Source organism: Callorhinchus milii, unplaced genomic scaffold (genome assembly GCF_018977255.1).
Source record: "Callorhinchus milii isolate IMCB2004 unplaced genomic scaffold, IMCB_Cmil_1.0 Scaffold12, whole genome shotgun sequence".
Lineage (NCBI taxonomy): Eukaryota > Metazoa > Chordata > Chondrichthyes > Chimaeriformes > Callorhinchidae > Callorhinchus > Callorhinchus milii.
In genome coordinates, this window is record NW_024704753.1 from 651599 (window position 1) to 666083 (window position 14485).

At 46.8% G+C, this 14485-nt stretch overlaps 1 protein-coding gene across 2 annotated transcripts; it reads left to right on the forward strand.

Moving 5' to 3' along the window:
- The first annotated feature begins 2659 nt into the window (after positions 1-2659).
- alas1 (aminolevulinate, delta-, synthase 1) lies at positions 2660-14262 on the forward strand. Of its 2 annotated transcripts, none has more exons than XM_007884917.2 (11): positions 2660-2784; positions 4741-4949; positions 6045-6248; positions 6671-6802; positions 7167-7389; positions 8349-8533; positions 9192-9371; positions 10110-10274; positions 11878-12146; positions 12671-12833; positions 13951-14262. In XM_007884917.2, exons 2-11 carry the CDS (start codon positions 4754-4756, stop codon positions 14109-14111), a joined length of 1878 nt encoding a protein of 625 aa, XP_007883108.1. In that variant the 5' UTR covers positions 2660-2784; positions 4741-4753; the 3' UTR covers positions 14112-14262. The 2 variants fall into 2 exon arrangements, with proteins under 2 accessions (XP_007883108.1, XP_007883107.1); XM_007884916.2 differs by lacking the exon at positions 2660-2784 and adding an exon at positions 3473-4028.
- Positions 14263-14485: the final 223 nt, after the last annotated feature.

Consider the following 14485-nt stretch of genomic DNA (forward strand, 5'->3'; position numbering starts at 1 on the left):
TGTGTTGTAGAGGTTGTTAGGGGGGTATATGGGTGGGGGAGTGTGGAGAGGTTGTTGGGTGTATGGGTGGGGGGTGTATGGGTGGGGGGAGTGTGAGAGGTTGTTGGGGGTGTTGGGTGGGGAGTGTGTAGAGGGTTGTTAGGGGGGTATATGGGTGGAGTGTGGAGAGGTTGTTGGGTGTATGGGTGGGGGGAGTGTGGAGAGGTTGTTGGGTATATGGGTGGGGGAGTGTGGAGAGGTTGTTAGGGGGGTGTATGGGTAGGGGGAGTGTGGGTGGGGGGAGTGTGGAGAGGTTGTTAGGGGGGTGTATTGAGGGTGGGTTTGAGGGGGAGCCAAGGAGGGACTGAGGAGGGGTGGGGTTGGTGAGGGGGGACGAGGAGGGACTGAGGAGGGGGTGGGGGTGGTGAGGGGGGGCGAGGAGGGGGTGGGGGTGGTGAGGGGGGGCGAGGAGTGGGGTCGGGGGCCAAGGATCTCTGGGGCCACTCTAGACCCGGGATGACAACCTGTCGGATGCCTTGTGATGTGTGTCCCTGACATCAGATTTGTTGTTGTGACTGTTCTACACGTGTGTAACACGGATGCACGAAACACACGAGTCGGCCGGGCCAACGCCCCAGCGCAGTGAGTGCTGGGGGGGGAGAGAGCGGCGCATTGTCGGAGACCCCACCCTTCAAAATGAGAGGTTAACCGCCCCTCCCGGTCTGCGCTCTGCTCAGCCAGACTGTGATTAATGTCTGGGCGACCCTATTGTAAAAGGGATGGGAGTCTCTGGCTCTCTGTGCGCCTCTGGCCGCAGACCGGTCACTCACTGCTACACCTCACTGTGTGCAAATTGGCTGCTGCCGCTCGCCAAAGCCAAACCAGTCACTACAGCCACCCGTGAGGCACTGCCAGGGATATTATTACTGTGTTAGTGACCCCCATATCGTGGTGGACAGAGCGCTCGTCTCGCAAACGGGTTTGATTCCCGGGCAGGGTGAAACATCGGGCAAGTTTCCTTATTCCACACCCCCTCTGTTTACCTATAAGTAAGTTGGGAACCCAGTTGTTAAGTCGATTGGCGGATTGCTTTTCTGGGGGTAATAATCACTTCAAAAAAAAATTGGTCACTTCAATCCGACTGTTTGTGGGACGATGCTGTGTGCAATTGGCTGCCGAGTTTCGCCCACAAATACACAGTCAATTCACTTTACAGTGTAATTGGGGAAGCGCTTTGAGATGTCTGGAAGACGTGATAAGGCTCTGTATCAAGGTTTGAGGCTCTGGCCAGACCTGCCCTAACAGTGTGTGGATAGTGAGAGCCTCAGGGAGATGGGGACCGCAGACTTGCCCGGGAGGTGAGGCTAAAGGAATCCGTGCCTTTTGATGAGGTCAAATGTCTCAAAAAGTGCTTCAAGTGGAATATCTGTGAATGTGTGATTTGTGAGTGAACCCGGCAATCCAGTAATAATCTCTCAAGAAAAAAACAATGATAATTTGGTCACTTCAATCCACGGCTGTTTGTGGGGACGCTGCTGTGCGCCATTGGCTGCCACGTTTCACCTACAAAATACAACAGTCAATTCACTTTACAGTATATCCTGTGAAGAGCTTTGAGACTTTTGGGTATGTGATAAGACTCTGTATCAAATGCAATGATCATTATTATATAATTTCCCACAAACAAACAGCTGTGAAATGACAGATCAGTTTAATCTGGGTAATTGTCAGCCAGATACCTTCCCTTTTCTAACAGCACCACAGGATCTTTAATGTCCCGCTGGACAGGCAGAAGGGGAGCAAGGTTTAATGTCTCATCCAATATTGTCGTTGCTCTCTTCCCCCCCCCCAGTACTGGAGCCTCAGCCGAGACTGTGAGCTTAAATTCCCTGATGCGGGGACTCGAAGCCTCCTGACTCAGAGGCCAGAGCATGATCGAGTGAGTCAGTCTGAAACCCTAATTATGTAAACGGGAAGGATTTATTTCTATTTGTCGGTCGGGAGAGGTCTTCAATTTAAGTTCATCACAAGGGAACACGGGGAGAGTTAGAAAACTTTCAGCCACTTGCCCAGCGAAGTGAAGTGAAGTGAAGGGCCTATTTGGGGCAGGAATGTGCTGAGTGCACGGCAGGTGAAAGCTTGCCATGGATTCACTCCCAGTCTCCCGGCAGGAATCAGGAATGTGTTCGTGTAGAGACAGCAAACAGTGCCAAAAGCTCCCAGTACAGGGGCAGGGGGAGGGGATGGTTAGGGAGGGTTGGGGGTGGGTGGGGGGAGCGAATGTGATGGAGCGTTGGGAGCAGCACTCGTGTCTGGGCCAAGCGCTCTGAGACGCTAGCCCGTGTGAAGGCCGTTATATCAGTGCAAGTCTCTACACAAACACATTCTTCACAAATACAAGTTGTTGTTGCTCGCGCTTTCTCCATCTCTCTCCCTTCCTGTCTCCCTCTCACACTCTCGCTCTGTGCTGCAGTTTCAGGTTCCCATCTATGTAACGGTGTGTACACGGATGACGATGATCTCTGCCTGGACGACATCAATCAGTGAGTGTTCGATTTCACACCTCAACCTGGCGCTTGGCATTCACAGCTCGGCACCCCCCACCCCGCACGCACACACACACTGATGCCCCTGCGTACACACACTCTTGATTGTGATGATGCCTCCTGTTGCCCAGCCCACATTAGCACTGCTCAATCTTGTAATTTGTTGAGTGGTTTTGAGTGCTTCACACTCGCCCCTGTGGTGGTCTTCTGTGTTAGGGGCAAGAAGGGAAATAGGCAATCAACTCTTTCAGTAGAAGAAGTAAGTTGTTGAAGAATCCATCTTAAATGTTGCTGTGTTGGATTATTTATTGACTACTTTAAGTACAGTACTTGAAATGTCTCATCCATACTTGGGTTTACACTGATCGTCTGTACTAGGGCCAGTGCATGGAGTTTGTTCATGTTAAGGATCTTAATTACCTTTTGGTTTAAAATTGAGCATCAGTGAGTTGCGATGTAGCTTGTGTGGTTTTAAACCAGTCAACTCTTACTAGTGGGTGAGCGGTGTGCACTGCATTGTAGAACTCAACCTAATAAATATGAACTTGTGATCTGGTAAGATAGCATCCATAAGTGTTTCAGGTAATGCCCACTGTTAAAGGTTGCCATAATCTGAAGACATTTTAAATGGGAGAGGCAGGTGAGGAGAGAACACTGGTGTATGCACTGTACTTTAGACCCATGTGTAAACCAAGCCTATAAACTGCTATAAATACAAGTCTCCGTACATATTCTAATGTGAAACCTACCTCCAAAGATCTGGGTGCAGTTTTGATCTTCAATCAAAATAGCTTGTGATATAAATAACACTGCTCCCTCCCCTGCCAGGCATTGTTTTGATGCTAAATGTGTAGCTCTGTGAATACAGGGTTGGCATTGCTGTACAGGCACGTTGCTTGCAAACACTTATAACTTTGGTGAATGTCCACGTGAAGTGGTAAGGTGATAACTTTACTTGCTAGGTTGTTGGGGTAAATCTTCAAGAGAGGTTTTGTTTGTTGTTTAGTAGTTGCAGACTTTGCCAGCTTGTTTTTCCAATTGTAATCTTGCAGGTGCTAGTGATGGTGTGAGTTGAGTTTGTTTGAGGGCAATGGGACTACATGGAGAGCTCTTTCAGAAAGCTGTCACTGACACGATGTGCTGAGTAGCCTCCTTCTGTGCTGTAGTATTCTCTGATTTTGAGCGTCATTGTGACTGGATATTTCTAGCCGTCTAATTCCGTCAGCATCACTGAGCTGCTTCAGCATCGCCCCTCCACTCCCATTGTCTCAATACATGAGGAACTGATTGAGATGTCTAAACCAGATGCCCACACTCGGGGTTTCATTTGGAGCATCTGACCCTGTAGCCATTTCAGGCTAACGGCCGCTCTGGAGTGTACACGCTTAAACCTGTGCATTTCTTGTTTTTGTGAGAACCTTACCTAGTGTAAAGTAGCATGAACCTGTTGAGGTGTGGGTTTGCCGTTCAGTTTCTGAGATGCCAGTGGAACAGTGTCTTCAAGTATGTTTATATTTGAGCGATTGAGAATGTTTGTTTCTGTTTCACCGTGTAAACTACATTGGCTTCTGTGTTGACTGGCACCGTTCTTAAAACCACTTTGAGGTAAAGCCAATTTGGTGTACAAGTATGCTTTTAGCTTTGGAGAGAATGAAATTATTTTTCCGTTTACCTAGGTAAGCCTTTAGTTTAAGGAAATTATTCATTTTTAATTTAGTGCCTGGTGCTGATGTAGACCCTCTCTGCTCTGACCCAGCTAGGCTATCGTTGTGTTACTGTGACATTGTTTATGATGCATTTTTTAAACTGAACTGTAATCATTGAGATTCCTGATCTAGTGACATTGAGATTCCCCATCTCTAGTGCAATGAATATCGTAGTCAAGATATTGGAAGGAAACTTTGATTGATGTAGGAGGTTTTAATACAGAAGAAAGGAAGTAAACTGATTGCTGGTGTTAGAGGGATGAGATATAAGGAAAGATTAGATAAGCTTCAGCCTCAAAGCAGTGGCCTCGGAGACCACCTGAGAGGTATATATACAAGATGTTAAATGGCATCAAGAAAGCATTAAGCGTCTAGGTTTTCTTTTCCATAAGTAATCTCCTGTGCAATGTGTGTATTCCCACTTCGGAACAGCTGGAAACGTTAGTTAAGTGAGTGTTGGAAGTATTTACCTGGGAGGCTTTGCTCTGAAAAGTTTAATTTTTTTGCAGATTGAGAACCACGATGGAGACTGTTGTTTGGCGTTGCCCGTTCCTGTCCCGTGTCTCACAGAACTTTCTCCAGAAAGCGGGCAAATCCCTGATCTACTATGCTCAGCGCTGCCCCGTCATGATGGAGTCAGCAAGCAAGCTGGCAATGCGTAACGTCACCACCTCTGCTGCTCACCACCAGACCAAGGAGACCACACCAGTGACTGAGAGTAAGGACCCCTTTGCCCCTCTGCGTATAGGCAGCAGAACTCCCCTTCCCTGGCTAAAGGCGGCAAGTGTTCAGTTTGGGAGGGAAGGGGAGTCGAGCAGCTTGTTTTGTTGGGGTGTGGTGAGGCGGTTGAAGTTCCAAGATCAGTAATGTCAAACAATGAAGCCTGTTCCTTGTGACTGACTGATCTGAACAGGGAAATGATGGAAACTGCTTAGTGTAGCTGTAACCCAGTAATTAGTTATGAGGAACTGATGTTTAAAAAAAAATCCAAATATGTTCTTTGGCCCAAGGGCCAAAAGTCTCTGCTTTGCATTTCCTGCTAAGCACAGCGCTTTACATATTTTGAAACTATTCACTGTGGGAAAACATGATTCTTTACATATTGATTGTTTCTTCACTGTTAAATCAGGGTGTTACCGGCATAGTGGAATTATTTGGGTGAAGTATTTTGACACTTGTTATTTCTACTGTTGCTTAATGGGAAATGTGATGCCCGCAGGGTGTGGATATTTTTCTCATGTCTCCATTCTATGGATTGCAGTAACATTAATGTGCAGCTGTCAGATGGCATCATTCAGAATTTGGAGAAATTTAATCTAATTTGCCTTTTAATTTGAAAAAGCAAGGATTTCAGTCAGTGAGCGGATTGTACATTGAGTTTTGAATTCTTGTATGGAATGCTCTTTGATCTCATTGAATTTGAAAATGTGCAGTCCTGCAGCACAGTAGTTAGAACGCTCACCTCACAAGGGAGAGGACCTGGGTTCGATTCCCGGGCAGGGTGAAACATCGGGCAAGTTTCCTTATTCCACACACCCCTCTGTTTACCTATAAGTAAGTTGGGAACCCAGTTGTTAAGTCGATTGGCGGATTGCTTTTCTGGGGGTAATAATCACTTCAAAAAAAAATGTGGTTACTCAATCCATGACTGTTTATGGGACATGGCATTGGCTGCTGCGTTTCACCCACAAAAATACAGTCACTACACTTTACAGTATAAGGTGCTATATCAAATGCAAGGTTTATTATTAATTTTTGTCTGTAGTTGTCTGCTCTGGGCATTTTCTTGAACAATCTTTTCTCTGTGCCACAGAACCCAACGCCTCACGTGCAGCTCCGGCGAGTGTCCCCAGCGTCCAACTTCCCCTGGGACACCCGGCCCCAGGTCCAGGCCAGGCTGTCGCCTCCAAATGCCCCTTCCTGGCTGCTGAGATGAGCCATGGCCACAGCAGCGTGGTCCGCAAAGCCAGTGTGGAGCTTTCGGAAGATGTACAGGAGATGCACGCTGTCAGGAAAGGTAGGATTAACTAGGTTTATAACCTTGTACTGTGGTGTTGGACTTAAATCCAGAATGTCCTTGTATTCCAACTTAGTATGGTGGTGCATGTCACATTGCTTGAGTGTGAAGCAGGATCTCTATATTTCCCAATTGTCCGTGCCTCCCAGTCCTTTAAAGTTCGTGGTATTTTTATTAAGCACCCGTTGTTTTGAGCCAAGGCCAAATCGAGATCATGCCTCTGAATTTACACCACCTGAGCTGAGAGTGTCAGCAAGTCTCATCATTTCAGGTGTGCATCCGTCTTTGATTTCTGCATGTTTAGAATTGTTTACTCCACTGTGGCGATGCCATTGATCTCAGCACTAATCACCTTACACCCACGTTAGGATTGTTTTAATATTGATGGCATCAGGCTAACCAATTGCAAAATTACCCTTCAGAGTTGGCTCATAATCCAGCTGCTGTCAGTGTGAGTGAAGTGAGCAGACAGCAGCCCAGCCTCCTGAGAAACCTGCACGGTGCTGTCAAGCAGAAACGTCCGTCCCATCTCATTCAAGACAACATGCCCAAATGTAAGTGTTAGCTACAGAAATGTAATGAGCATCCCAACTTATCCCAATCTCAATTTATACTATTCTGTAGTTACTTTTTTTTCCTCATCAATTGAGGGGCAAGGGGTGGGTGGGAGAGAGGAATGGTGTGTGGGTGCTGGTTAAACTCCTGACATTTATTTTAAATCACTTTGGAGTGTCTCCTTAACCCTGACCTGCTGTGCACAATTAGCTTCTGCGTTTCGCCTACAAAATATACAGTCAATTCACTTTACAATATGTGCTGTGAAGAGTTTTGAGACGTCTCAGCAATGTGATCAGGCGCTATATCAAATGTGAGGATGATTATTATTATTATTACTAATATTATTCTCTTTATCTGCAGCTGTCCCAGCCTTCAAATATGATGGTTTCTTCGAGAAGTCGATCAACGCGAAGAAGAAAGACCACACGTATCGAGTCTTCAAAACTGTGAACCGGCGAGCAGATGTCTTCCCCATGGCTGACGATTACTCTGACTCTGTTAGCATCAAGAAGGAGGTGTTTGTGTGGTGCAGCAACGATTACCTGGGGATGAGCCGGCACCCCAGGGTCGTGGCGTCTATAATGTGAGTGTCCCTCGCAACTGTACCTACACACTTTACTGGCCCACGGCTTTTTGTTGGGAACGATTTTCTATTTGTCAACGTATCTGCACCTTGGCTTGTACGCAGAATGTCTCAGTTTGCAGTTGGCTGTGCTTCTCTCCCCAACTGGTGTATGTCAACACAGCCTTGCACACGAGAGGGGTGTGGTGAGGAATGAAGCCCCGAGTTAAACATGAGCGAGATGGTGGGCAGGGTGGAGCAGATTATAATAAAAATGTAATAATCCTTGCATTTGTTGTAGCGCTTTTCATGTCTTCTAGACAACAACAACAAGATTCCATTTATTGAGCGCCTTTCACGTCGGGAGGACGTCCCAAGGCGCTGTACAGTTAGGTCAGGACCCGAGCAAGGGGGAAATGGTCAGGGTGAGGGGAGGGAAGGGAGGGGGTGAGGAGGGGGTAGAGAGTCGAGAGGGGAGCTGAAGGCTGAAGGTCAAAGAGAAAGGTCTTGAGACCGGCCTTGAAGGAGGAAAGGGAGGAAGCGGCGAAGGCACTGGGGGATAGAGTTCTAGAGCCTTGGGGCTGAGAGGCTGAAGACATCTCAAAATGCTTCACAGAGTATACTGTGAAGTGAATTGATTGTATATTTGTGGGTGAAACGTGACAGCCAATTTCGCACAGCAGCGTCCCACAAACAGTCATGGATTGAGGGACCAATTTTATTTATTTTTCTGAGGGATTATTATCAGGCGAGCAAGGATTAAGGAATCTTGCCCAAGGTTTTGTCCTGCTGGGAATCGAACCCAGCTCTCTTGCTTGTGAAGCGAGTGCCCTAACCACTGAGCTACAGGACTCCACAGATTGGAATGCCTTTGTGTGCAGAGAATTCCTTTCTGAACTCGTACAAGATCTAATCCTCTAGCTGGCTTCAGTTTGCCTTTGTTTCCAGCTGTGTAACTGGAAGCTCGGTTTCCTTTCCAGGGATGCCCTGCGGCAGCACGGTGCGGGAGCTGGGGGCACCAGGAACATTTCTGGAACCAGCAAATACCACGTTGATTTAGAGGGTGAATTGGCTGATCTTCACGGCAAGGACGCTGCTCTGCTGTTCTCCTCCTGCTTCGTAGCCAATGATTCAACGCTCTTCACTCTGGCCAAAATGCTCCCAGGTACGTATGGTGCTCAGTGAAACCTGCTTACAAGATCACTGGACTATCCTTAAATATACTTACTGCTGTCTTCCCATTGTTTGAGAGTTCACCAGACTAGCCTTAAACTCCCTCTGGTAACCTGTTCCAACTGCTGGTGTCAAATACTTCCCATACTTTTGGTGTCTTATCTACAGAATCACTTTCACATCCCTGGCCATTGCTGCCTTGGCTTGTCGCGCTGGGTTTACAATCCCTTCAGATCCCCACAGAGATGTCTTGTGCTGCACGTTACCTGTTTAATAGCTTTGCGTTCCGCACCCTAATTGCAACTTTTTGCCTAAATGGTATTTATTCTCTCTCTGCTCTACAGAAAGCTGGTCACATTGTGATGTTTAAATCATGCTTGTTAATTTTAATAAAGTGAATTTCCTTTCCTTCGAATGTCTGTTACAGGACTTTAACCACTTTGTGAATCATTGTGTACGTTTCTGAGCAAGATGAGTAACTCTGTTACCAGATACTTCACAGCCTTGGCTTTTGAGCAGTGTTGGGTTACGAGGCTTGTTTTGTCTTACTGTGGGCTCCCTGTCGTTGGGAATGATTTCAGAGGCTGTGTGTGTGTGCGTGCGTGTGTGTGTGTGTGTGCGTGCACTAAGTTCTGTTTCCATTTGCTCAGGTTGTGAGATCTATTCTGATGCGGGAAACCATGCCTCCATGATCCAAGGAATTCGGAACAGTGGTGTTCCCAAGTTCATCTTTCGTCACAATGATGTCAGTCACCTGCGGGAGCTGCTGCGTAAATCCAATCCGGCCACTCCCAAGATCGTGGCCTTTGAGACTGTGCACTCAATGGATGGTATGTGTCTGTAATCTATTCCCATTGTAAAGGGAACTGGGTGTAGTGTGTCAGCAAGCTAATAAGGTAATTCCTAAGTTGCAAAACCTCCCAAACTAGTCTGGCCACATTTATTTACCCTGAAATCTGTTAATATGTTTGCCTCCAGTACAGTCACCATTTACTGTAAATCTTCCCTCTGCCCCTGCCCAACGTTGAAATGTTTGATGAGGTCCTGTATCAAACGTTAGGATGATTTTTAGAGAAACACCGATTGTAGTGTGATTGGGTTATGGGCTCTGACATTTCAAACCGAAACATCAGAGAACGCACAGAGTTGGCCTCACAGTGCTGGCCGGCTGGCTTCCTGAGTGTTAAATGGCCAACCTCCTGTTGGTTTAATCCCTGCCTTGGGACGTCCTCTCGATGTGAAAGGCGCTATACAAATGTAATTTTGTTGTTGTTTGTCATTGCCTGTGTTGCTGGCTATAAATGCTCAGCTCCCAGCAGTGACAGCCATAATCTGGGTGGTGACTATACTTTAAGCACAGGAAGCCAACCAGTATTCTATGTACAGGCACACAATGTGGAAGAACTGACCACAATCGTGCTGGTTATAACGCCCTCTCCCCTCACATCACCAGATTACCTGGGCTGTACTGTATGGCAATGGTGGTTGGGCAGGGGCAGAGTTAAATTTCCATATTGTGGTTTGAAAGCCTTTCTTTCCCAAGTGTCTGATGTTGCCTTTTCCCTCAGGCGGTGTGTGCCCGCTGGAGGAGCTGTGTGACGTGGCACATCAATACGGTGCCGTCACCTTTGTGGATGAGGTCCATGCCGTGGGGCTTTACGGCTCTCGGGGTGGGGGCATCGGCGATCGTGACGGGCTCATGCATAAGATGGACATCATTTCAGGAACCCTGGGTATGTGCTTCCTGGCCCTCTTTCCTGGAGTGCTGCGAGCCTGCTGCTATTGTGGTGGATTAGGGCACTCTGACCTCGGAAGGATGATGATTGAGCAGAACAACACTTGCTAGTAGCTGGAGTGCGTGTACGGGGCGATGTTTCTCACGTCATTTGGTGTCGTTTCCAAAGTTCATGACCAATAAATAGGTAGATCTCCTCAACGCCACTGATTAATAATAATAATAATAATAATCCCTCCAAAACCAAAAACAATAATAAATTGGTCATTTTCAATCTACGACTGTTTGTGGGACATTGCTGTGCGCAATTGGCTGCCGCGTTCGCCCACAAATATACAGTCAATTCACTTTACAGTGTGTTCTGTGAAGCGCTTTGGGACGTCCTCCCGACGTGAAAAGCGCTATATCAAATGCAAGGATTATTATTATTATCAACAACAGCTTGTGTTTACATCGCGCCTTTCACTTTATAGGCACTTCAGTCACCCTTATTAACAACCCACAGTTGGTATATAATTACTATTTAGTGAAAGTCTGGGAGTTTGGGCTTTATTATATTAAAAAATAATAGTGGTTTGATTACGTTAGTAACCCATTTAATGCTGTTTAGCAGCAATTTTGTATACAATACAGGATGCTGACGTTTATCACTCTGAATGCCTGTTGTCAGATGTAATTAAAGCACTGACCTAGAAAGGCTTCAGAGAAGAGTAAACTGAGCCTGTGACCGAGTTTGCCCAATATCTGTCTTATATTAAATAATGGTAATGCTTATCAAATTACAGCCATGTGATACACAGCCGCCTTCTTGTACAGGAGTGTGAACAGCCTCTTTACAAAACAGCCATTGTACTGGATGGTCCTGGGTTTACTAACCCTCAGTGCCAGTTTTATTAGCATCATTACCACTGCACCTAATCAGATGGTGAATGAAATGTTACACAATAAACTTTGTTCCCATTTTGGCTCTGACCTTTCAATGAGAAAGTTGTATCCTATGCAGGCTGAGATGTCTTGTAATTCCCTTTGTGCATGAGGGACATTTGGATTACTGATGCTCAGCAGATTGTGTGGATGCTGCCTTCTGAGAATCATTCTGTGTAGCAGGAGCCACATCCTGCTATCTCTACCCCAACCCCACCCCCCACCCTTACCCCAGCACATTGCTTGGCATCATTGCTGGTAACATTCAGACGTGCAGCAATTTGCTGAGATCTGCTTTCTTCCCTGCTGAATGTGGTTCATGTTGAAACTGTTCTGCATGTTGGCGTTTGTGCTCATGGAACAATTCATAGCAAAAGTGGAGTTCTGCAGTCTAGTTAGGGCAAGCTCGCCTCGTAAGCGAGAGGACGTGGGTTTGATTCCTTAGGCAAGTTTCCTTACTCCACACGACTCTGGTACCTAGTAGTAAGTAGGGACCCAGTTGTTAGTCGATTGGTGGATCGCTTTCCATCGGTGGTAATCCCTCCCCAAAACCACAAAATATACAGTCACTTTACAGTATATCCTGTGAAGCGCTTCGAGACGTCTTGACGTGATCAGGCACTATAGCAAATGCAAGGATTATCATTATTATTAAAGCCGCTCTCTTCCTTTCGCAGGGAAAGCCTTTGGCTGTGTTGGTGGCTATATAGCCAGCACGGCTTCTCTCGTGGACCTGGTGCGTTCCTACGCCGCTGGCTTTATCTTCACCACCTCGCTGCCGCCCATGCTGCTGTCGGGGGCCCTGGAGTCGGTGCGCGTGCTAAAGAGCGAGGAAGGGCGGTTGCTGCGACGTAAACACCAGCGTAACGTGGCCCATATGAGGCAGCTACTGATGGACGGAGGCTTCCCTGTCATCCAGTGTCCCAGTCACATTATCCCCATCCGTGTGAGTGTCCCTTCTATCACTTCAGGCCTACACTGCCTGAGCTTCTCATCACCTCGTGTTTACTGTATAGCGCCTTTCACGTCGGGATGACATTCCCCAGCGCTGGGGGATGTTCCAGCGACTCGGGATGTCCTCATGTGAAGGGCACTAAACAAAGGTAATTTGTTGTTGTATTTTGATGCTTTTCATTGTGTTTCCTGTAAACTGGGAATCCTAAATCTGTGTCAGGTTAATGGTCTCCTGTGATTTGATACCTTGTTTGCTGGAGGAGCCTGGTTCACGTTGAACAGGCGGCTTGTGATAATATGCTGTGTGTCAGCTCTCACATACCCCAAAACATTAAGGCATCGCTGCCTCTGAAGTGGGAGTTGATGGCCACACCCTCTGGGCAGGTTGGAGCAATATTCCTGCTCATTGAATTGATGGGGAATGTGTGTCAATGAGATCTTACTTGTAAGTGGTTTGCTTTGTAAAGGATTGCCCGCCCCACCTCACTGACTAATGTGCTTGGTCTGTTTCTGCAGGTTTCCAACGCAGCGCAGAACACCAAGGTCTCTGATCAGTTGTTGAGTAAATACAACATTTATGCCCAAGCCATCAACTACCCCACGGTGGCACGTGGTGAGGAGCTCCTGCGCATCGCTCCTACACCTCACCACACCCCTCAGATGATGGATTACTTTCTGGGTAAGATACAATGATGTGTGGGACACAGGGGCAGCCAGAACATCTGCTTGTTACACTCGGCTTGACACTCTGTCACAGCCCATTGTGTACTGAGGTGCTCACTCATCTGCTGGCTAAACAAGGCAGCCAGACTGTCTGGCCAAAACACATTATCAGTTTACTGTGATGCTTGGTGTATAATGCCACTGGTATTTAATGACTAGCAACTACGGTGATGGCTGTGTCACTGGGACATGCCCTTGGCTCTGCCCAGTGTGTTTGGGAGTTGGCAGTGTGTGGTTAATCCTGGGTGAGTGGATTAGTGATTTAATGGTATGCAGAAATGTTAGGTTACTTTCCTGTGGAGTCTAATAGCTCAGTGATTAGAGCACTCGCTTTGCAAGTGAGAGACCTGAGTTCAATTCCAGGCAGAGGGCGAAACCTTGGGCAAGTTTCCTTACTCCACACAGAGCCTAATAATAATCCTCCAAAACCCAAATCAATAATAAATTGGTCATTTTCAATCCACGACTGTTTGTGGGACATTGCTGTGCGCAATTGGCTGCCGCGTTCGCCCACAAATATAGTCAATTCACTTTACAGTATATTCTGTGAAGTGTTTTGAGATGTCTAGAAGATGTGAAAAGCGCTATATCAAATACAAGTATTATTATTATAAGCAGGACAAAACCCTCGGCAAGTTTCCTTACTCCACACACTTCTGTTTACCTACCAGTAAGTGGGAATCCGGTTGTTAGTTGATTGGTGGATCGCTTTCTGGGATCTCCTTAGCCTCCTTCAAGTCCTGCCTCAAGACCCTCCTCTTTGACCATGCCATCAGCCACCCCCCTTCCCCTCCCCTGCCTTTGCCCCCCCCACCCCCGACCCCAACTCGGGTCTGAAATGTTGTATTCGGTTCAGCGCCTTGGGACGTCCTCTCGACATGAAAGGCGCTGTACAAATGTCATCTTGTTGTTGTTGATACTGCTGTGGGACACTGTTGTGAGTAATTGGCTGTTGTGTTTTGCCCACAAAATGTACAGTTACTTTACAATATATTCTGTGAAATGTGTGTGTCACAGACGGTAAGCAGAGTGAAGGTATGCCAGACTAAATCTGTTTTATTTTTATTAAACAGAGAAGCTGCTGATTGTGTGGAAGGATGTTGGGCTGGAGCTGAAATCCCACTCCTCTGCAGAGTGTAACTTCTGCCATCGCCCCCTACACTTTGAGCTACTGAATGAGAGCGAAAGGTCCTATTTTGATGGCTTGAGCAACTTGGTGTCTGTGAGCGCCTGATCCGCCTGCCCAGGGAGGGCACTGTGGCTCTCCCCTTCCTTCCCCCATTACATCCAACTTTATACTCCACTGATTTTAACAGAATATATACATATAATTTATACAAGTTATTCCATGATGGGGGCAAAAACTAATAAAAATAGTAAAATCATCTGCGTGTCTCTGGTTTGCTCAGTGCTGTGGGTGAGGCTGTCACTCAGTTACTTTCTGGGAAGAATATGACACATGGTTGTGAAAGGGCTGCTTTCTAGAGATATCAGCAAAGACTTTGCCAAAACAACTCATTCCCACATCTCCTTCCTGTCTGAATGTTGTTGTTGGGTCCTGACGCTGGGGATTTTCAAAGATGCTTTAAATTCCTAAATTAGTTTGTG

Bases quoted from the DNA above. Each gene is read 5' to 3' on its own strand.
- alas1 (XM_007884916.2), top strand. From the start codon at position 3,964: ATGAACCTGTTGAGGTGTGGGTTTGCCGTTCAGTTTCTGAGATGCCAG. The intron at 8,534-9,191 runs GTACGTATGGTG...CCATTTGCTCAG, and splicing joins TCTGGCCAAAATGCTCCCAG to GTTGTGAGATCTATTCTGAT. The intron at 12,834-13,950 runs GTAAGATACAAT...TTTATTAAACAG, and splicing joins GATGATGGATTACTTTCTGG to AGAAGCTGCTGATTGTGTGG.